This window comes from Hyposmocoma kahamanoa, unplaced genomic scaffold (assembly GCF_003589595.1).
Source record: "Hyposmocoma kahamanoa isolate Upper Pololo Valley unplaced genomic scaffold, ASM358959v1 100021, whole genome shotgun sequence".
NCBI classification, from domain to species: Eukaryota; Metazoa; Arthropoda; class Insecta; order Lepidoptera; family Cosmopterigidae; genus Hyposmocoma; species Hyposmocoma kahamanoa.
The window spans coordinates 19278954-19303436 of NW_020653200.1; the positions used below are offsets into that span (position 1 = coordinate 19278954).

The 24483-nt window shown below is 34.2% G+C and overlaps 1 protein-coding gene across 1 annotated transcript; it reads right to left on the bottom strand.

Annotated features, from left to right (window-relative positions):
• Positions 1-6788: 6788 nt before the first annotated feature.
• Positions 6789-22742, bottom strand: LOC113228031 (serine/threonine-protein kinase 40-like). Its single transcript, XM_026461173.1, has 7 exons — positions 22083-22742; positions 16912-17145; positions 15914-16046; positions 13150-13330; positions 10252-10345; positions 9551-9754; positions 6789-7919 (listed from the first exon to the last, which is right to left on the bottom strand). Exons 1-7 carry the CDS (start codon positions 22563-22565, stop codon positions 7275-7277), a joined length of 1974 nt encoding a protein of 657 aa, XP_026316958.1. The 5' UTR covers positions 22566-22742; the 3' UTR covers positions 6789-7274.
• Positions 22743-24483: the final 1741 nt, after the last annotated feature.

The window sequence follows — 24483 nt, forward strand, 5'->3', positions numbered from 1 at the left end:
CTTAAAATAATTAAAATTAAAACATTTTAATGTCGTTCTATTACATAAAACAATAATATTAAAAATACAAAACGGACGTAATTATTAAGTGAAAATTATTATATAAAAAAATACAATTAAGTAAAATATTGACAGTGCAAAATATACAAGTCTTAAAATGTGGATCCATCCATAACAAGAACTTCTTACTTATGATTTTCTTGATAGGCAGACATGTTTACTTTTTAAATGAAGTAATGCCAGTACGGCATGATAATATATTTCAAGAAACATATTGTAGTGCATGTATATTACAAAAATACTGTGATAGATATTTATACAAACTTATACAAAATGTAATAAAGATGCATGTCAATTGTGTGATATATTATAGGTTTTCACATATAACACGTCGCAATATACTGTCAATTTCACGTTGTTATTACGTTTATTACCGACAATGGTCGGAAAATAGTGTTCCACACACACAGATACATGTATTAGCTACAATAGCTACAAGGAGCGACATAGTTGTTAAAACCACCAAATATTAATTAATTACTTTTTCGAATTCCGGATATCCGGAAATGTCTTTATTGCATCGTAAGACAAAACTATTGACCTGGAAAGTCGAATTCGGATTTTAAAGTAATTCAAATGGTACCATGTGGAAAAATGCAGTATATAACTGACATTTTATCAACGCAGAGAATAAAAAAGTAACGAGTCTTACTCGGTCACTATCGTGAAAATTTTTAGGAATTGTGTTTTCACACCATATACAAATCAGTGTATATCCACTATACTTATATTTTTTCCAAAGTGATTGATTCAACGCTTTCGCTGGTATGCGGAATCAAATAAAGCCATTTCAGGTAGTAGAATTCTTGCGCACATTTTTCTTCACATTTAAAAGAAATCCCGGTTCAAAATATTCATAATGTTAACTTGAATAAAAATATCATGAATATCGAGTTCTTAGGTTTTGGCGATTGTTACACATAGGAAATGAAACTATTTTTCCGGATTTAAATCGCGTATACGCGATTCATTTCATATATTATGAATTTAGAAAGTATAGTAAATAATAAAATGCAAAACTGTTTTGATCGTAATTATACATTCTAATGTCATCCTGACGAATCGCCAGTTGTCAAATCAATCTGGACAATAAGAAACACTGAAATGTCCAGACCTATTAGGGAATCTGTTTAAGTAATTCATCATTATCAAAAAGAACTAGGTGCAAAAAACCAACTGTTTAACTTTGTATTTTAGACTGTGTATACTATTTAGAATCCAGAATCATTGGTAGGTAAATGGGACTCATTAATTGAAGTGAATAACAAAAGTTCAGTTTAAAACTTCACCCTATTTACGATACCAAGTGGCAAGGCGCACAAATCGTGCGCCTGGTGGTAGTTGCAGTGTCGTTCAGAACTTTAAACCACAAAGATCTGAGGGGCACTGCCAATGCGCCCGTTACCCTGAGACATAAGTTGGAAAGTACCACGTGCCTGTAATTTCACCACCACACTTGAATACAAAAAAAAAATATATAATGAAAAACGTGCTCGACATTTGTATATTACACGAAGAAAAGCGCACTACGCCCAAAAGAGTCGTTACAAGTAACTGGAACAAATTAATTTTAATCTGCTAATTTTTTAATGTTATAGTTGTCACAATGTAATAGGTCTGTTTTGAGAGCTGAGAAAGATAGATGTACTTTGAATGAAATCAACCAAACAAACAAATAATTGTGAACTTATTTATAAAAATACATTAAATAATATACAATACGACACTGAAGTATTACTTTTGCGTGAATTCCAAAATGAAATACAATTTTGAATTGCTACGAAACACGTCTTAAAATAGTTGCCTTCTCAATCTGTTTTTCTTTCTTTTAGTATTTTGTTCACTGACTCTATTCGATTCCACGTAAAAAATACTAACTTAAACATTAATATAAAAAATGAAAGTGCTCTGGGCAGATGTAAAGCCAGGTTTTATTTCCTTATTTTTGGATTGTGTACACTATTTCAATCTAGGGCCATTTGGAGTGTGTACCTGCGCAGTCTTTCGCCATCTTGGAAGTTGACTTTGTGCTCATTTGTTCTTAGTATATTTTTCTTGTGACTTAGCTTTGCTTTCAACTGTTTCTGTTTGCAATCACGTTGACCTTATTATTACTCATATTACTAATACTTATTATTGTATTAAATATTATCCTAACCTAACAATAATCAAAACGATCATAAATTCAAACAAAAAATTGTATCTGTTTCTAGTGAGAGTCGGATAATCTGGTTAACGATTCGCCGACATCCCTGGTTACTTTGCGATTACAGATGTCAAAACGGACCTATTAGATTATGACACTCATAATTTCTTTATATGTCAAAGAAAGGAATAACTTGTCAAGGGCAAGAAACTAATCAATTATGTGGTCAGTAATGGGTAAATAGGTCAGTAAATCGACAGAATATTGCGTCGTTTACGAACCAATTGAACTAACAGTACACCATATCTTGTTAGTAATACGACAAATAGTACTGTAGTGAGGCATCGGCTAAATACGTAATTATCAACTATTGAAAACACGACAGACATACAATTCTTATATACGAATAGTGATTAAAATGTAATATTTTACGAGTACATACTTTAACATGTATTATTTTATTACCCATCAGAATTAAATTAAATAATATAAATATTTTAGAACAGTTCTAATTTGTGAACAAACTTTGCAGTCACTAGAATACTGATAATATTCTATTGCTAATACATAATGTATTTAACTATAAAACATAACTGAAGTTTGGCTTCCTCGTGGTCTTTTTTGGGGCTGAAGCATTCCTCCTTATTCATAAAAAAAATTCCGTTATTACGATCATTTGTCGTGCTAATTTAATACGGCAATAGATATAAAAATTTATTTCCGTTAATATGAGTCACCGGAGAAGCGGGAAAAATTGTTTTGCTAATTCAAATGGTTTAGGTATTTACTATTAAGTAACGGTCTACGATTATATCCTTAGGTGTATCACATATACAAGAAATATATGGTACATTTAAGGATATTGTCTAAACAATGCGCTAATTTGTTACACGACAGGAGTAGTAGCACTTTACTCGAAATACTGAAAACAGTCTAAAGTAAAAGTCTAAAACGAATAATTTAAGAATAAACTATGTAACTTTGGACATGATTTTTATACAGAGATATTTCTTTTTTAATAGTACAGAGAACCTGCTAAATTTTGGTTTTCAATTGAATCCCTATAGTTATGAAATTCATATTTATCCCAAAATTTTAAAATTGCCCGACGGGTTAACGCCACGCCGAGACGCCCGCTGCCTCATTAGTGGCCATCAGGGGCTTGTCGACAACGGATCTGCGTGATTTTTTTTTCCACGTGTTCTTATTTTATTCATATTACCACACCTCACCTCCTAAAATGTAGGCTCACGTTGACATACCCCGCCTTAAGTAGTCACCAGAATAAAGTTTTACATTTAAGCAGATGAGTCGTTCGTTTAGAATATCTAACTAACGTCACAAATCAAAACCGTTATATTCTAAAAACTTATTTCCGAAACACACGATATTAAATATATATTGTAGAACTGACAATTGTTTCGCTTACTTTTATAATTTTAGGCCACTATTTCGACCTCTACAAATGAATATGTAAACAACAATATTAACAGAAATCGGTCAAGTTTCTTTCTATACACTGTCGCTGAATATTACTTTCTATGAACTGTAGTTGAAAAAATAGGTTAAAAGTTGTTAAGCCAATGGCTAAGTCAACACGAATTATGGTCACGTTATGGTCTAGCTATCCAAGTTTTATCCAAGGAAGAGGAACGGTGCTAAACAGCGGAACAAAACCATTATACTAGGGTATTTGCCTTACTTCACTTTGGTCATTTAGACTCTCAATGAGGAACATGTTCAGTATATTCAGTAGTATGGGAATAAAAAGGTGAGGGTAAAATGTTTTTTTTTTTACAGTGCCATATCTACTTTGTGATACGTCGCTCACGTTACGTGACTACTATATCTCATAGTAACACTTTAGACAAAGCTATCCTGTCACCCGCTTCGGTACGCCGCTCTACATTATCACGGCCTGTTGAGAGAGTGCATATAAAAATTTCTCTCTATTGGACCCTTCTCCACCTTAACTGTGCCGAGAGACGATATAAAAAAAGGTTCTTTTATTATCTGTCACACCGCTCAACTTCCTTGCACGGCCCTGGTGCTTTCTCGAACCTATTACACAACAGTACAAGTTGAAAACATGTGAGGAACAATACCAATTGGACTTCTGCAATATGATATTATTGATATGCAATGTCCATACTGAATCTGATTAATCTATGATAAAATGTTACCAGTACATATACCTACTTATTTCGTATTTCAGAGGTGCTACTCAAATCTTAGGCATGCCTTCAATGTTTACATTATATTTAAGAATGTAATTATGTAACCTATTGAAAGTGGCAACGATGCCACGAGGGAATGTCATTATGATTACATTTTGCTACAATATTTAATAAATATTATTAACATTTATTCAATATATAATTAACTCGTAATGAACATTTGTTTGCGAATATTCCGAAAGCGAGATTATTTACCGTCAGTGTTCACGATGCATGGAGATCTTTTATGATATAAATTCGATAATATGATACTTTGTTTCCATACGATTTTGCTTCTTTAGTGTGACAAAAGATAGTTTTGACCACGAACGTTAAGCTGAGAGAAGGTGGCGTCGCTTCGAACAATACAAAATAGTTTGTTCCTTACAATTCGCAAGTTCACCGAGAATTACTTGTGTGTTTCAAACGCCTTAGCAAAGGAATACTCGCTACGACAACAGCATTAAAACAGTTAAGTAGTAAAACGTTGCCTTTATGTTAGTTACCCTTCTAATTTACAACTGTTCCTACTAAATACATAGACATCTTTGGAGATCACGATATAGACATGAAAAGTATTGTCGGAAATCAATTCTTTAAGTGACACTTTAATAATTATGAAGTATTGTACGGGATAAATATAATAATGCCAAAAACGATCCTACAATTGTACTTACTTGAGAAAAACTTGAAATACACTGCTCTAAAATGTCTAGGGATCAAGGGCATTTGAGACTTCATATGTGATCGATCCCTAAAAACTTTTGAGGTGTGTATTATGAATACTATTTGTTTCGACACTGATAAGCTGTGTATACAACATTTGTTTCTAATATACTACCTTAGTTAAATCGCTAGAGTCGCCATATCGCTAGAATAAATGCTATTACACACATTTTCATCGAAAAAAATCTAATACATACATTAACCACAATAAAGTATCATGTCTTCAAGACGCGATTTATAAAAAATATCCTCCTTATTTATTTTGCACTCATCACACATCAGTCTGTCTTCTTTCAATTTATTCTAAGCCTTACACCTTTTTTTAAAATCGTGACTGAAGACATATGAATAAGTTTCACCATTTGTATGATTTATTTTGTAACATTGCAAAAATTGTCGTTTATAAAATCTGACTTACGCGAGACAATGCACTACAGATGTGACTTAAGTCTGTTAGCCATCTAAGGAATATTATTTATGATATTTAGATTATTAATTTATTTATTTCAATATTAACATGATTAAGGAGCGACCACTATTTAATGGGTTTTTTTATATAATGTTTTTATTACTAAACGGTAGGATTTGATATATACGCAAATGCGTTTTAAATTTTAATGTAATACTTATAATTAAATGGAGCAGTCTATATATTTCATAAAATAGAGTGAAATATTGAATGCCCAGTATACTACGTTAACATAATACACATTTAAGAAATTGAAAAAAAAAAACCATTTATTAGTAGTTCCTTGTATTCAGATCCACGTGAATCTATATTGCAATCCAAAAGTTCCATACACGGAACTAACGGGAATAAATTTAAAGTTTTTATCTCCCTTTGGAGCTATCGGTCTACTTCTCCGATCGGGCCACTTTCACTACTCATCTACTTTCCCCGATCGGTTCACTAGTCCTAATGGTCCACTTTCCCGATCGGTCCATTTACCCGCTTTAATCCCACTACATTGATAGATCTTAAATTGCACCAGAATAGTCTTTGACGTAGTCAGTTTCGTATTGTTAATTATGTTTTCTACAGTATTCATGTATAGACATGCACTATTCAAAAAGTCGATGTGATAAGTACTTGAGAATGAACAGCAAATTTAACTAATTACCACAACGCTTAAGAGTACGTACAATAAAAATTAGTTTTGGCAAATTGGTTATACATTATTTACAATCTAATGCCGAGATTTTCAAAGCAGAATATTTAATTCTGCTTTAAAAGCAACCTGACATCAATGGAGTTTCTAAATGGAAAACAGTATATTAGACAAATCTCAATACAACCTTTTCTTTGTTTCAACGCTGGCGTAAGCACAATAGCATATCATACTTAGTGGAAAATTAGAATTATTAATTTTATTCATGGTTTGTGGAATGTAAACATCAAAATCAGTTACAATGGTAATTACTATCTGCATGGCCCATAGTTAAGTGCCTCGCTGCGTTATTTCCCGTCTGTTATTACCTGAGGACTCGGTTTACCAGCTTTATACATCTTCTCATTTAAGTTAATAATTTTAATAACAACTTTAAGTCTAGGTTGAAAAAGTTTAACCTTTGTAAGTGTAACACCGCTTTTCGGTGATAGTATACGCCTTTTTAAGATGTATTTATGTATGAACATAAATTGCAAATTACCTCTATTTCGAATAACACATGAAAATGTGATACGTTTAATTCGTAAGATACATAATTAATAATATTAAGTTTCAATAACCTTATAACTATTTATCACACCGAATAAAGAATGAGTCGCACTTCACCAAGCCGAACCTCAAACATATTCAAACTCATTCACACTAAACCGAGCTGCATTCCAAGTCTTTCTCAAACTATATCGACTAACGTTCTACGTCGGCTTGGTAAGTGCTCATTATAAGGGTGAATCATCCATCCACGAATAAAAATTATTATCATATTCCACTGCTACATTGAACTTTAAAATGTCTTTGTGATTGAAAATGGTATTAACGTAACACGCACTATTGTTTTGAGTACTGTTTTCTTGTTTACACATTATCATCACGGGGGTCTAGCAGAAAGTAGCTACGTAAGTAGTCACTTTCTAATCGAGACAATGTACGTATAACTCGTCGCTCGCGACGAGGCTGATCTCAATTATCGTTTTCAGTGTGATCTGGACGCGAGCTCGGTCGTGCGGGATCGATGCTGATTCGTCGGCCGGACGGTGTCACAATGTGCGTAGTAGGCTGTATTCCTAAGTCAACAAACGGCAATCTTAGCACGAACTCGTTGTCTAACGAGCGGTCCACCTGAAGTCTGGATCGCTCCGACCAAGGTATTATTCTGACTTGGTCCGAGGAGCCCGCCGAAGACGAAGATGATGACGAGCTTTGACTGTTTGTGGTAGTCGCAGTGACTGGATTAAGACGAGGAATCCTCTGCGCCAAGTTTCGAAGGCGTGAGTTTTCCGGTCGTTCCTGGGAAGAAACTGAGTTTTGTGTCTCAGGACGCCTCTGCTGCGGCTGCTGCTCCGCTGATGATCTTTGGTTCTGATTCGAAGCAAACATGTGTTGATACCTTGCTATCTCGGACGCCATTAAAGGTCTAGCATCTCTTCCAATTCTTTGCACAGTGATTGGGTGCTGGTTCTGCTGATTTGGTGCGGTGATCGATGAAGAATCAACATTCGATTGCGTAGGGTGGACAAGAATACTATTCTGCTGCACTCGTGTAGGAGAAGGAAAGTTTAGGGCAAGGAAGTCAGGTAGCGGCACGCAGTAAACACCGAGATCCTCCTGAAATGTAAACGTAAAAATAATAATATTTTGAACTCACAATATTTTTATATACAATCGTATGTCATAGAGCGAAATTGTATTCACTCAAACAAGAAACAATTTTTTAGGTTAAAGGAATTGTATTCATAATCTTGCGAAGGATGTGGAATTCCGGAGGATGTATATAATTTGCTCATGGAGTGTGCTCGGACAGAACCTATCAGGGTACGTTTATTTGCACACATTTTGCACAAATTGGTTTCCGCACATTCAACAGTCGATACTACCTCAGCCCCAAATCAAATTTTTCCCGTACTAATACGGTTCATTTTGCTTGGGTCGAGCGGCGGGGACACTGGCTTTATTTCAGAATTTATTTTTTTACAAACGAAATGACAGCCATTTGTAAAATGTACATCGTATAGTATACGTACTCAATTTAGTTCAGTTGATATAAAAATTTAAAAAAAATTTATTAAAGTACCTATTGCATACAGCGGTTTTCTTGTAAAATTTCGTGATAAGTTTGTGTTTTTTTTTCTATTACGAAAATTTTTAGGAATCGTGTTTTCGCACCGTTTACTAATCAGTATATAGCATATATAGCCTCAATTTTACTATATTTTTTTTCCAAACTGATTGATTCAACACTTTCACTGTTATGCGGAATCAACCAAAGCCATTTGAGGTTGTATAGACTCCTAATGTTGGGTGATTTCAGTCCGTTTTGCCAGAGCTAACATGTAGTGCCGTGAAAACTTAGTATACACGTCTGGTTGGGTAGTATTTTGATTTATCTGTAGAGATTTTGACATCATTTGACATCATTGACCTACTATTTGTTAGTAGGTCAATGTAGTAGATAGGAAATCATTTCTCGTTAAATAGATACACGCGATGTTTGTTTCGAAAAATTGTAACAGCGCCCTCTACATGCTCCTTGGCGACACTAACAGTTGACACTAGACTATAATTCCGAATTCACAACGTGACATTCATACGCTTGTTTTACTTATTTTTCTTCATGAAAATGCGGAAAAATAATTGAAAACAACGTGATTTTAATAGATTTCATTATTACATATTTTTCTTTTTTTGGCAGTTAAAATTCTCGGAATGTAAGTAATATTAAGTACTTTAACATTATATACTACGTTAAGACGATTTGGAACATCAAAAAAGAAAGAGATATCATTATACTGTTCATATTGCGTTATTTCTATCCTATTTTTAGTAAGGAATAGACAATATTGGGAAATCATTCGTTCTTTCAGCTACTTACATTAGGAATATGAGTAATATTATAAGCTTACCATAAGCTTACATTGAAATAAGATTGTTTTTTGAAAGGTTATGGTAGGCCCCCTGATATGTTCCAACAATTATAAGCCCCTAAATAAATAGTGTTAAAGAAATATCTCAGGTACAATAAATAGTTAACAATCTATAGTACTTCATACTCATCGTAAAAATATTTTTAAGTTATTCGTTTAGTAATAACAAAACAATATAACACATAACATATTTTTCTTCAGTACACCGCAATAAGTCGCGGGCAGTATGTATAACCTATAGAATATCAAATTCAACTTATATGACAAAGTTTCTATATTTGTATATTTTTCTTTTGAATAACAATGAACACTTACACTGCCATTGGGTGTCCTCTCGTTACCATTTTCAGTAACACTCGATAAAGGTTTCTTGTCGACCTCAGTGGACGACTGACTAGCATTAGCGTTTTTATTCTTACTGTCTTCATCCAGCGGCACTTCAGGAACCACCTGCAGATCCTCGGGAGGATTAGGAATGACCACATAGCTTGCAATTATGCTCGATAGCTGGTCTGCCACCTGAAACAAACAGTTCCCTTTAATAAACGGAGCTAGCAGAGGGGGAAGCAATGTGAGAATGTAATAAGCCAGTATCCAGCTGTTGGGACGTAATAATTTATTAATGTTAAAGAACACAAAAAAAGATGATTCCTCGTAGTCAACCAGCTCAGAAGCTCGAATTAATAATAGACAAGCTGACACTACTGTCCTATACTAGATTATTATTATTATTATTAAACTATAAATATTTAGTAGTCTATGATCAGAAAAATATGTTAAATCTGCATCTAAAGTGGCCAGTTGATATGTGGCAGAACCATCCCAAAGGTGGCAGCAGTACTCCATACATGACCGGACTTGAGCTCTGTAAAAATTTTACACATTTGGTAAACAGAGAATCTAGAGTCTCTATCTTCAGCTCCATAGCACTACCCGCTACGCTCCTGACATGCCTCTTTCACTTCCTCCACTCGCTTCAGTTCGAATAAGATATTATATAATTTTATGTTACTTACCTCATCAGCTAGTAGTCTATGTTTTGGATCTTTCACCAGCAGTCTTTGGATGAGAAATACAGTGCTGTCGGAGATTTTTACTGAATTCCCATCTCTGAAATATAAAGCACATTGTATTACTAAAATAGTGTGACAAATTAAAAGTATTAACCTTCTTTAAAAATTATAAAATACGTTCGGATGAGTTATAAACTTGACTAGAGACTACCGTTTTATAACTGACCTTTATATTAACCGATTTATGATGTTAGAGAGGAGCAACAAATTTACATCGACATCAAATATATTAAGCAACCTTCCACAATAACAGAAAGCAGAAGTTAGGAAATGTTTTATGATTGAGGCTATCATCGCAAAAGTGGTGTAACCCAAATTTTATTTTTGATCTCATTGTGATCGTTATACCCTACCGTTTTCACATCATGATTTGGACCGGAAAGTACCATGGCTTCGCTGTGCGCACTTTTTCGGAAAATAGACGTTCTGTCATTGCCACCCAGACCCCTACGCTTGCACTTCAACACTACGCGCAATGAAATCATCCCTAACGCAAAAACAATCAAACATTGGGTACGTGTCTTGGAATAACTGGAAGGTCGACTGGAAAACTCAGAACTGCAAGGACACATCACTGGGCCTTATTTTTTAGGAGAATGGCCGTACGGTGACCGTGACAGCTCAACCTTATGTTAGCATGCTGGAAGTTTTTATTGAGCCTCAATTGCAGGAATTCAGTGAGGAGACTGATTTGGGAGACTTGGTTTCAACAAGACGGAGCGACATCGCACACAACACGCATCTCCATGACCAAATTAAGGCAAATTTTCCCTGTTCATTCACTGTTCCCTGTGCGCTCGCCTGATTTAAGTCCCTGCGATTTTTTCCTGTATAGTTACTTGAAGGATGAAGATTTTAAATAACGCTGGGGGCGTTCGTAAAAGACCTCAAGGCCTGAATTACTGGGGAAGATGCGACGAAGACATGCCCAAAACTTTACAAACTTACTACATCAGTGTATTGCTCCTGAAAGCCGCCATCTTGATGAAATCTTATTTAAAATGTTAAAAAGTAATAAATATACCGAATTGAATTAAAAGTCAAAGTCAATTGAATTTTAAAAAATCAATACCGTAAGTTGTGTAGTTTTTTTTTATTGTCCCAAACTCGGGCGTACCTGTTGCCTTACCCTGTACATAATTATTATACATTTGTATGTTATTTCTATGTATTTAAATATATAGTAATCATTATGTATTGGTCATATACATTATAATTCATTATAAAATTAATCTTCTTTATATATGCATTTCATGGGGTGACACCACTTTTGCACTGATAGCCTCAAAAATAAGCGAAGCGGGTAGAAGCAATGACTGATAGCATAGAACTGTCTGTCTGTAAACCTTTTCTACCCCCATGAAATACCCAAGATTCAGACGAAACGTTACGCTTAAAAAATTAATAAAATTTTAAAATTTCATTCCACGTTGAACACATATATTACATAACCCTGAAGTAGTGAATCTTGACATTTTAAAATTATAAATAACTCGCGAGTGAGACGCTCAAGGTCGCGTGACAATGCCATTGTAGTACAACAAAGAAAACAGGTTCTTTGCATTTAAAAGAATAAAAATATAAAAAGAACATGCAGATTTTTAGTTCTTTGTTGCAATTTATTTAAATAATTATATTTATTGAGTTCTATGGCCGTCCGTCACATTCGCCTTCCCCGTTCAGTTCGCCTCCAAGTGGTATTGGGAGCATTACTGCGTTTTGGTTTTGAAGTGTAAGGGTGCTGGTGACATTACGGGCACATGAGACATGTCAAATTATGTCTCAAGGTGACGTGCGCAGTATCAGCGCCACTCAGGCGCATGACTTGTTCGGCCCGTCATAACTTATTTTATATATCGTCGTCTTAGAATGAATATTGTAAGTGTTTTCTATGTAAATTTTCAGGACGAAGATAAAAATGTGGTGTAAAATGTAGTAAGCGCAATAATGTTTATAGTTAGCATTTTAATTAGCTAAATTATACCTCAGATATTATATTACTTTAATAATATATTTGAGCAAGAAGGTTATAAGTTTTCCTCAACAAAAATCAGTAAAAACGACTATGTGAAAACGCGTATACGATATTTTCACTCTAAGGCGACGATATAGAAAAAGACCTTTTTTTTACGGCGAAAATCTTTATTACATACCTCTGAGCACAGAGAGACTCAGAGGTTATGTGGGGACTCTCCCTCCAGACGCGTTTACCTCCCACCAGTCGAGTCGGCGCCGTGGGATCGGTGAACATTCACCACGACGATATAGAAAAAGACATAACATACGCCATTTCCTAAAGTACCTTTAATCTCCGTACATCTCCGTTTTGATTGACAATGGAGTCCTAAACAGACAATCTCCGTTTCCACAGGATTTTACCATTAACGGTTTTCCACTATGATTATACACACTGTCTTAGTAAGGCGCGTTCATCACTAAATTTAAAATTCACCTTTTTTTATATAAAAACTAAGTGACGGGACGCATAAGTTGTGCTATTGATGGTAAGCGACATGCCTATCCATAACAGTTGCAGTACCGCTCATAAATCACAAAGATCTGAGAGACACGGCCACTGCGCCCGACACCCTGAGGCATAAGTTGACAAGTCCCATGTGCCTGTAAATTCACCAGCTCCCATACCTTTCGAAACAAGAACGCAGTAATGCTCACACTACTGCTTGGCGTCAGAAATAGGCAAGGTGGTAATACTCCTCTGGACGACTCCTTCACAAGGGGCTCTACTGCTACTTGTTATTATTCCAAAAGTGCACGTAACTCAAAACTTATAAGGTATATTTACTTAAATTTGACAAGTCAAATAAGATTAGTTATACTTACGGTGGTATATTATAATTTGCAGCTTGAATTCTACTGAATAGCTGAGCGAGACTGGTATCGCAGAAGGGAAATTGACCATACAGCATTGTGTAAAGTACGACGCCCAAAGCCCACATGTCTGACGGTTTCCCGAGATAAGGTTTGCACATTAGCACATCTGGTGATATGTAAGCTGGTGATCCTGGAACAAAGTGATACGGCAGCCCTGTCAACTCATGTATATTCCACAATAGTATGCTATACAAACACATTCTTTATTGCTTGCTGTTATCAAGAAAAGTTTAAGTAGATAATGGATTTAAAATAACGAAATACTTTTATTTATTGGGACACGGCACAGACAGTGGGACACGGACACCATAACTAATAAAATATGGACGGCCGAATTCTTCTCGTGTCGAATCTTTCTTCGGCCGAGTGTCGAACAATCAACATCCCTTGAGGATGTCTCGTAGAGAGGCGACACACGTGTCGAGTATATTTTTGGTGGTGGTTTCTGTGGTTGTAGTTGCGCTCATGTTATTTATTTTATTAATTTTTTGCGGTAAGAAGGTGACAAAATTAAATGCATGAAATATATCCAACACAAGCGCAGCTATATTTTGCATGATTTAACCTCCACTGCGTTCGCGGAGTAGGAAGTCAATTTACTTGCAAGTTTATTAACATGGATTTTCGCAAAGTAAGGCCTGAATCCTTTTTTTTAGTTTATTGGTTTACTTACAGTTATTACAATGTAACATACTATAAATTCAATTTGGTGAAGTTCTTATCTAAATTGCACAACTACTTATGAATGAACACAGCTTGCAAAAACAATGTAAAATGTAAATTACATAGAATTTAAAAACAGGAACTTAATTTAAAAAAAAAAAGAAAAAGTAATACAAAACAAAACCAATAAATACAAGTCAACAAGGGTCTCGTACGGCATCAAACTAGATGGCGGAAAAAATAAACAAAAATTAATTAAGGTTTAACATAACACTAAAGCGAAATTTGTGCAGCGACTGCCAAAATATATCGCAAACGTGACTGTGCTTATTATATAGTCTGCAGAGCCTTGGGATACAGGAATTAACTAATTAAGCCCAGAACGATATTACGGAATGGTGGCACTAAAGGAGCAATAGTAAACCTAGGGTATCTGGAGGGAATATATTTTTTTAATATTAGACAACATCACATTCGTTGCTCTGATCCCAAAGTAAGTAGCTAAAGGGTTATTCCAAAGAGACTGGTGGGCCAATTTGACTCCTTTTTTCTTGAACTTTAAGTAATTTCTCCCTAACCATTGGTTACTTAGACTTAAATGAAAACATCATGAAGCCAGATATGCAATTCAACTGCGACTATTTATTTACATAAATTTACGACGTTATTTATACTCAAAACCTTTAATTTTCTAAGTGTGACGGGTGGGACACTCACGACACCCGCGTTGAATGGTGGTTGGCCTGTTTGATTTGGCTTCATTGCCAAGATCAAGACAAACTATTAATATTTTGTTCAGCAAGTTTTTCATATGAGATGACTTGAATGTTAAAGTTCTATTTTATATATACACTTAATTAATAACTTTGATAAATTTTAAAGAAATTAATTTGTTAAATTGTGACGGGTGGGACATGATTTTGTGACGGAACGAAAAAACAGAATTAAAGAACTCATAAAGTAATCCTATTATTTTTCTTGAAACACTGTCTATGACGACATGAGATTAAAGTCAAGCATGTAAAATGCGTTAATAAATTTGAAAAATCCTGCCGCATTTTAGAAGTTTTGCTCGAATATATAGTTAAAACTAGTGGAGACAGACTTTTCATGAATTTCCTGATACTAAAAATCATCAGAAAAAATGTTGTCACTTTTTAACTGTCTTTTTTTGTATTAAAATGTCGTAACTATGAGAAGACTTATAAAGTTTCTACATATAAACAGTGTTTTTTTTTATTCTTTGTATCCAAATGTAACTTGTCCCACCTGTCACAAAATGGCGTCTGAATCGTCACAATTTAACACTACTTTACATTAACATTACTTTTACAAAAGTAAATGCCAATAGATTGCATATTAATTGGTTAAAATTAAAATATATATGTTTCATTGTGACTGGTGGGACTTGAAATTAGTATTTATAGAAACATTAATAACTCCTCACCATATATACTTCCACGCAATCACTTATCACTGTTTTCAAATCCGTAAATTGTATTCTCTTCGACAATAATAACTTTTTAGAACGACGCACAAAGAACCGCGAAAATTGTTGCTAACATTATAGGAAAAAATGCTTCACTATAGACGACAGCACAAAAAATACAATATTTGTACAATATCCGAAAAATCTAATTTATTTCTAATGATTTGATTTATTGGGCGTATTCTAGTCATATAATTAAAACCAAATGGTGTAATTTATTTTTTTGAACTACGGTGTCATTTTCGCTGGAATGGCCCTAAAGCATTATAATAAATAAAGCACATGGAAATCGGAAATAACGACGGTACCACAAACACCCAGACCCGAGACAATATAGAAAAGTTAGTTTTTCTACACTGACTAGGGATGGAAACCTGGGATCTCAGGGATGGAGACACAATGAAAACCGGTGTGCAAGTCACTTGACCACTAAGGTCGTCATAAGAGTTTTAACTAACCACAACTCGTCTGCCCTCCACATTTTTATACACTGGGCCTGACAGACAACCACATAAAATCACAGGAAGATAATGGAATTGGGCAAATGTATGTTAAAATTACCTCTCTGATCCTTCAAAAGGTCTCTGTCGCTGCCCAAGTGCGTCCCGAGACAGAAATTGGTGATGGTCACTCTGCCAGTCCTTTGGTTTAGCACTATGTTACCTAATTTTAGATCCCTGTGCACTATGTTCCTCTGAAAATAAACAAACGCATTAAATTACATAACTGCAACACTTACGTAATAATTCAATTGAAGAACATATTATTTATTGCGATTAGCAACTAAATGTTCTCAAAAAATATTCGTTGAAATGGTAAAATCTTAATAGGGATATTAAGATTTTAAGAATAAGCGTGTAAGAATAATATCCACTTGCACTAACCTTAAGTACATCTTAGACCTAGTGCTTAAATTGATAAGACACTCTTAACTCACGTCCGTGCGTCCGTCACTCATTTCGGTATATGGCTCATTAAAAACCTGAGGCATAAGCTGAATAAGGTCCTATTGCGTACGCCACAGCTGCACAGATGACAGTACAAATTTGTAGTGGTTAAATTTTGTTTATTGCTTTTTGTCGTATTTGCTTTACTTTGCGTTGTTTTTCTGTTGTTTTTGTATTTTTTATTTTGGTTTTTATTTCTTTAAATTTTGTTTGTCCATGTAATCCAATATAAATCTCTTATTTGTATCTGTGTTGTGACGTTCCAATAAATGTCTACTCTATTGTATTCTATTCGATTCTAACATAATATATTAAGAGGGTCTTTTACATTGCAATCATTGGTTTAAGACGTACTCAAGTTTAGTGCAAGTGGACATTAACCTCCTTGGTTAAATCTATCGGTTCCCATTTTTTTTAAGTTTCCGTAAACTAGCAACGTAGCAACACTCAAAGTGTTGTCATCAATCACTTGAAATATGCAAGGGAACCCTATAACAAGCGTTTTCAACACGCTGTTAACCGGTGTTTTATTACAAGATACAGGTGAAAACACCTTATAATAATATAATATATAATAAGGAGAAAGCTATTATTGTTAATATGTCCCATTACCTTGTGCAAATTTGCAACCACCTTGACGATATCGTAGAATATCAATATAGCTTCCCGTTCAGGTACTTTCTTTACTTTAGTTACATACTGTTGTAAGTTAATAAGTTCAGTTCCTTTTTCGCTGAACTGATGAGCTGTTACGCAGTCGAGTACAAGGAATAATCGCTGCCTTACTCGGCCAGTGTAAACGAAGCCTGGGCCATTCGGGTTTGGCACTTCTTCAAGAGCGTGATCCTGAAATTTACAAAAGAGAAATATTTAATTTGCATATCAAAAATCAATTAAAAACTAATACCATTTTCCCAGTGTCACAAAAGCAAAAATATGGTTTACATAATTAAAAATCCTAATTGCACATCCATTGAAATAAACACTAAAAAAAATTATTTTAACAAAATTACTGTATTTCGTCTCAAAACTTGCTCCATTGCAATTATTAAGTTCCGACATTCGAATACAATTTTGTTGCTGTTTGTTGATCTAAATTATAATATATAAGTAATTAGACCATTTTATTATGTCAAATTAAATGGTTTTTCATTCTGATAAACCGAAATACCTTTCAATCGAATAGGTATGTTGTTAGTAATAAATTTGAAATGATACGTTTTGTATACCAGAAATATTAGTTATGTATTTAAATGTTATGCATTAATTAAAGTTCGTGGTGCTAAATAAATTTTCTTTAGAATTACATAATTATTTTGATGTGCAACAAGTATTTCTGGTGTAGAAGTGGGATTAAATACTTTACTTTCTGATGAGTTCTTAAATACCTACCCTTTACAAAATTTCCAATCAATTGTTAAAGCAATATTAAGTTTTCTAAAGACGATAAGAAAACTGGAACATACGAAAAAAAGAATGCTGAACACAGTGCGAATATTAAAAACGGTAACGGTAGTGTATTTTTAATCTATAGAAGGCCTATTTAATTTAAAATCCACCTTCATGACTGTCACAATCAGCTTTGCAAGTTACTCATAAGAATCAGAAAAGATGATAGAATATTTTGTAATATAACACATGGAAACGTTCTAATGTATCACGAAAAAGAAAGTAACTAACATTAATATTGACCACGTGGTAAGTAAGTACCACCTCAGATTGACCGGGTTACGTGGGGATGACAAGTTCCTCTCTATCCTAATGAAAATAACTCGTGTAGAACCTCTCAACAAACAGTACAACGTATTCGATATCCTACGCCTCAGATACTCATCACTTTTGAATATTAGTTTAGAAAGTATAAAGTTTAAGCAAGCCACGATTTTTACGAAAAAAATATAAGTAACATAGAAATCGTCTACTTAAAGGTAAAACCACATAAGTGAAATTTTCCACAATAATCTCCAAATCATGTACCTGTTGTAAGAAAATTACCATCTTTCTGCAGATAAAACTATTATTGAGTTCATAGCTTTTTGTTATTAAGTTTCACGTGCAAAAAGATAGTGATTTTCTTACCATAGCTATATAAATTAAAGACTTTTGTTGAAAATGTCAATTATGTGGTTTTACCTTTATACAGACGAAATTTAGTTGAAACTGAATCCTAAATTTGAACTCCATTAGACGTAACAAACGCTGGCACTTCAAAAATTTACATTAAAGTAAGCTGCAATTGTTCCTAAATACAGAATACAATACTGCATATGGTAAAATGACAAGGCCACCCAGTCGCGAAGGTACACGCTTTCTTAAAATGTATTTTCGTCTCTCGATATGGGAATTAGCACACTTATTAATGCGGAATAGGCTGAGCTGGTCAGAAAAGGCTTTACGTGAAAACGACCTTCAGCGTTTCACTACCACGCGGACCCCTGACGCGAAATGCGTTTCATCATTTACGCTTTTATTACATACATTTCTCTATTCTAACTAGCTTAAGCCATTCCTTATCGACAAATAGGGAATCAGAATCAGGGCTCCTCACAGGGAAGGTATTTTTTTACTATTGCGAAACACGTACAATCATATGCGATTGAAATATGAAATCGCTCGGCAGATTGAAAAACATTAAATATTGTGCAGGTAGATGAATGAATAGAATGTTGAAATTATATATAAAATACGTACATTACGTATTTAGGTAATGACAATAATCGTTCAACTTATTGATTTTTGTTTATATAAAACAAATAAATATAAAAAGAAACTATCGAAATTAAAATGTAGCAATAAATGCTAAGGCACTACTACTATCTTTTTAATAATAATACTTATTATAATACATAAACTAAGTGATTGCAATACGCTTTGATGCATTCGCTAATGACGACCCAGACAGGTAGTAATCAATAATGGCTGCGCGGCTTATTGATTTTATGTCGCAGACATGCGTAGTTAAATAGTTTATGTTTCGTCCGGTAAATAGATTGATATTATATTAATTACGGAACACATATATTTTGCATCAATAGACTACAATACAATAAAATTATGCTCACGAGACTTTCTGCCATGCTAAGCAATTTTAAAGCTTATATATAATATGGAATTGGACTCGTACATTTCAATCTAAGTAAATGTTTGCAACTTGACTTTTTTTTGCACACATAGGGGCTTAACACGAGCATCCATAGGAGTTAAAAGAATCTCATATATAATGGGCCTCTACAAAGTGTGGGTTCAAAATTAACTTTGTTGTATTTTAGGGTAAAGATGTCAGTGTTAACTGAAGCATAAACGGGACTACGACTTTAATAATTACCGTCATTATATTACATTGATTTGAGAGGTCTGGCAATTGGGATGGGAATGGTACATCTTAAAACTAACGAAAACGCGGCGTCTGAGAAAAACCATAGCACCATCATGTAGTATGACTTTAGGAAAACTGACAATACGTCATTGTTTTAGTGGTATATGATATTCCAACCTGTAGACTAATTACCCATCTGAAGTTACACCAGCATCCACATTGAAAGGTATGGTCAGATTAGGTCATTGAACCCATATTATTCAGTCTGATCACAGCACTGCTACTTAACTGTAGGAATAGATTTAGTGATTCGAAATCTAGCTGAGATATGAAAGAAAGTAAAGTTGCACCTTGAATGTTGAAAACAGTAACATAGTAGAATTTATGGACGAGTACACCTACGAAGGAAAATACTCTCGGTCTTCTGACCTTACAATTACAACTGGTTCGGAGAATTAATTCTCACTTAAAGAATTCTGTCTGCAAAACAAATATTGTACACTTTTATTTCAGGCTTTGAAATATAGGCCTTATATGAAATAGAAATAGCTTGCCATATGTTTAAGATCAATACTAACATTTTATCTCAGAAATTCACAAAAATGCAAGGTAACTGGCATACCCACAAAATAGACAAAAGGTGGCAAAAGGTAGACATTAACATAGGAGAAATTCAGCTAATTAGCGACCGTCTGATATCCAAGAGACAGTGAAAAATAGCACAAGACGGACCACAACAAAAACAGTTTATAACCTTTTCATAGACAATTTGTCATAACTCCTAATAAGTTTTGCATTCTTTTTATATGATGGAAGGAATACTTTTTATGTGATGGAAGGTATAATCTAAAACCTACCATATCATAAAAGACATCCTAAACTGGTTTATTATTTAATTTGAAAATGGAATAGTTCATTTAACCATAAATATCATTGAACAAATTTAAAATAACTTGTTTATTTTATGATTTTAATATTATTTTAAATGAATGGCACCTACTGTAAATAATAATACAATACATTAAGAAAATAAGGTACAAAGACCACTTCTTCTTGTTGTTTGAATGACAAAAACCAATAATAATCCAGTGTTATATTTCTTTGACCCAGTAAGCACCAGTTCGCACCTCCACGCACTTATCTGTTGCTTTTAGCAGGTCTTCACGGGTACAGCTAGTCAGACACAGTGGACATGAGAACAAGTGAGATATACTTTGTGTGGGGGATCCGCAAGCATAATGATTTTGTATCAGGTTGATACCCATTTCACCATATTGTCTCTACATCTGCCAACTTCTGACCTGTGACGATTCAGGGATTTCCATATTGACCACTACAACTCGTGCTCATGGGAGAAGACTTTAGGCTAAGGTAATAAAATTTGGTATTTGGAGTTTGGCTTGCCAAAGTTTGCACCTCCCATTGATTTGACTGCCTTCTATAGTGGTGGTATGTCGAAGCAACACAAAGACCCCTACAAAATAATGTCTAATTGTTGCATGTTTTATTAAAATTGCTAATGCGATCAAGAGTTTAGGATAAACTGCGCAGTATGTGTGGTGTTAAAGTTCAAGGCAGAATGCAAAACAATTTAGTTATGAGTGTTTTGGTGTCAAATATGATGTAGTGACCAGCATATTGAAGCGAATGTTTCAATGATTTCATCACAGAAATGATGAATGTTAGTAGGCTGATAGCACAAATGTATAGATCGATGTGGATGGTGACTTAGGGAGAGCTAGTCAAATTGCTAATGTATTTAAAAAAGACCAAGAATAAACAGTCATGTATGAAGATACTGACAGTCAAGAAGACAAAGGAGTTTTGTAAGAAGTATAGTGAGTGCAGGCCTATTGTCTCTGTCTCATCTAGTGGGAGACAGAGATATGTGTATGTATATTATGTATGTAATTTAGGACAAACATAATAAAATTAGCTGCACATACATAAAAGAACATACGTATAACAAATATTGTAATTCAAAAGCACATTTCTTAATAGCAAGTTCGCTGATTGCAGACATAGAGTATTTAGAAAAAGAGTTCAATACTCAACATTACCAGGTGCAGGTCTCCTCTGAAGAGAGAATATTAGGTCAATATCCATCACAGGGCAAAATATGAATTTGTCTACTTTCTACCTAAAGTTCCATTTTATAAACCTCCAATACGCTTTAGTAATTTGTAAATGAAATTTTTCAAACATAATTCTCTAATTCTGTTACAATAAATGGTTTACATGTAAAATGTTTTTGGAAAGACAGAATCCACTTTTTACCACATTAGTTTAAACATAGTAAGATTGGGCACAGCAACTTAGAAGTAGAAAAAAGTAAAAGACAATTATCTAATTAAATATATTTTTCACAAAAGCAAAGATATTCAAATGCCAGCACATTGAGCGTAACAGGTTTTTGCACAATGATTTACAAATAAAAAAACGAATTTTGTTTATGTGAATTTGTTACCTTAAATAATCCGTGATGTTGAATGACACCTTCTTGGTCTTTCAGCAGTGATAATAGTGAGTGTTCAGTATGCAGCAACATCTTTCCTTGCCTATCGTCTTGGGTCTCAGGTTGACCTTCGCTCTTCAAAGTCAAAATTTTGATCTGATAAAAATCATCTGTTTTCTCCTTTCGTGCTAAGCATTGTACTATGCTCTTCACTGGACTAGGGCCAAGTTTAGGGCCTAGCAAGTATGGACCTGCTTTCCGCACATGCTTTTCAGGCACTGGTGTGCCACCCGCAGGTACATCGCTCTTGTTATACATCAACTTAGGCTTCTTATTCGAGGCTTCATTCTGTTTGCTCCTCTTTGAGTTCTTTAGCACTCCACTCGAAGAGTTAGCATATGCTGATTGTCTAGCCATTGTAGGTCTGGGCCGCAGCAATAGAGGTCGTGACCTCTTCCCAGGGTTAGCGCTGCTTTCAGCTCTATCCTGCTCCATCCTGACGCAATTAAAAACCCTTTAGTTGGCCTAATTGACATGCAAATGGATATTTATATTTCAACCACTCTGCCCTAGTAGCCACATACACAAGCTTCAAAGACAATTAATCGAAAATTACTAGGTCAATCGGATACAAAATCTTATAACGAAATTTTTCTTCTTTCTATTAGTGGTTATGGCTCTTCCAAAGAGTACTGCTCTTCGCAGATAGAGCTTTAGCCAAAGACAAACTTATGTTTTTTTTTAATTCGTAAATAAAAGGGACGATTTCACTGCTGGTAATAAAGTATATAAAGTAGCACTTCCGAGTGACTTTTGTAAAAACATTAAGTTTTACAAATAACTAAAAATAAAGATTATACATACTTATAAAATCACACAAATATTTCAGTGAATTCTAATAAAAAAACGATGTTTATGGTCACACGAATGTATTTGCCGTAAGAAGAACGATTTTCTCATGAATCCAAATGATACACGAGTAAGACTAATGAAAAATTATTTGCGTAACATATAAATTATAATTAAATACAAATTATAGCATTTAACACGTCACAAACATAACAAAACACAATACTTAACTATATACATATATATACATTCTCTTCTAAATTAATTAGATAGGATAGGATCACATTTTCTTTCGTTGATTCTAGATCTTTCTGTTGAAAAGAAATTATATTTGTGATCAGGTTAGACATTTTTTTTATTCTAAAAGGTAGACCTTAAATAGCCCTAAATTATAGTTTTGAGGTACCGTAGAACGGGGTGAGTTGGGATAGTGGGGTGACAAGGGGCATCAAAATAGAGTTCCAAAGCTTACCACCCGGTATTAAATTAAAACTGAATACTTGTAAACTTAGTTTTATAATTTAATTATTATTTACTTCTATTTTCTAGCACCACTAAGTATCAGAGCCACAAAAGTTAAAAAATTATTAGTCAAAGTCAAGTAAAAAAAACCCGCTAACTTTAAATCATTATCATTTTAAACTTTAAAACGATTTAAAGACAAATTTGCGTGTTTTGAGTGATTTAAGTTAAATAAATTGCCGATTCACCGAAGTTTAAGAGAAACCAAAAAAATTATTATATTTGCCATAAACAAACTTTCTTTTTTTTTAACGCAAGCACATAGAAAAATTCGTGAGGTCCGTTGGTTCGTTCCGTGGCTTAGTCGGTATAGCGTCTGACACGGTATGCAAGAAGACGTCGGTACGAATCCGACCGGATCGAAGGAATTTTTTCTGAGTGTTTTTTCTGAGTGTTCGATCTTTGTATTAATTATAACAAACTAGTGGAGTAATTTCACAAAAAATAATTGAATATCAATTCAATAAAAATTTAATTAATACAGTGAATAGCGACGTCCCTCGCCAGGATTGGTAGCTGTAAAGGTACTAACTGGGTGATAAATCTGCAATAGATTTCTCATAGAAGGCGCTACGACTAAAAAATCGTTGAAAGACCAAGTACAAAGACACGACGCAAGCACATAGAAAAATTCGTGAGGTCCGTTGGTTCGTTCCGTGGCTTAGTTGGTATAGCGTCTGGCACGGTATGCAAGAAGACGTCGGTTTGAATCCGACCGGATCCAATGAATTTTTTCTGAGTGTTCGATCTTTGTATTAATAATTATAATAAAGTTGTTTTATGAAATTGTTTTGCTGGTGCACGAAATTCATAAAAAAAAAATTGTTTATTTATTACTAGACTCGAGCTCGCGGCTTCGCCCGCGTAGTTTTCGGATATATTGCGCTCCCTAAGGAACTATTTCGGAATAAAAATCTATTCCATGTTCTTCTCAGGGTCTCAAACTATCCCCATACCAAATTTCAACTTTATAAGTTGACACACTTCGCATTTATAATATTAATAAGGGTTATTCTTTCATTACTCTTTTTTGTATTCTTTA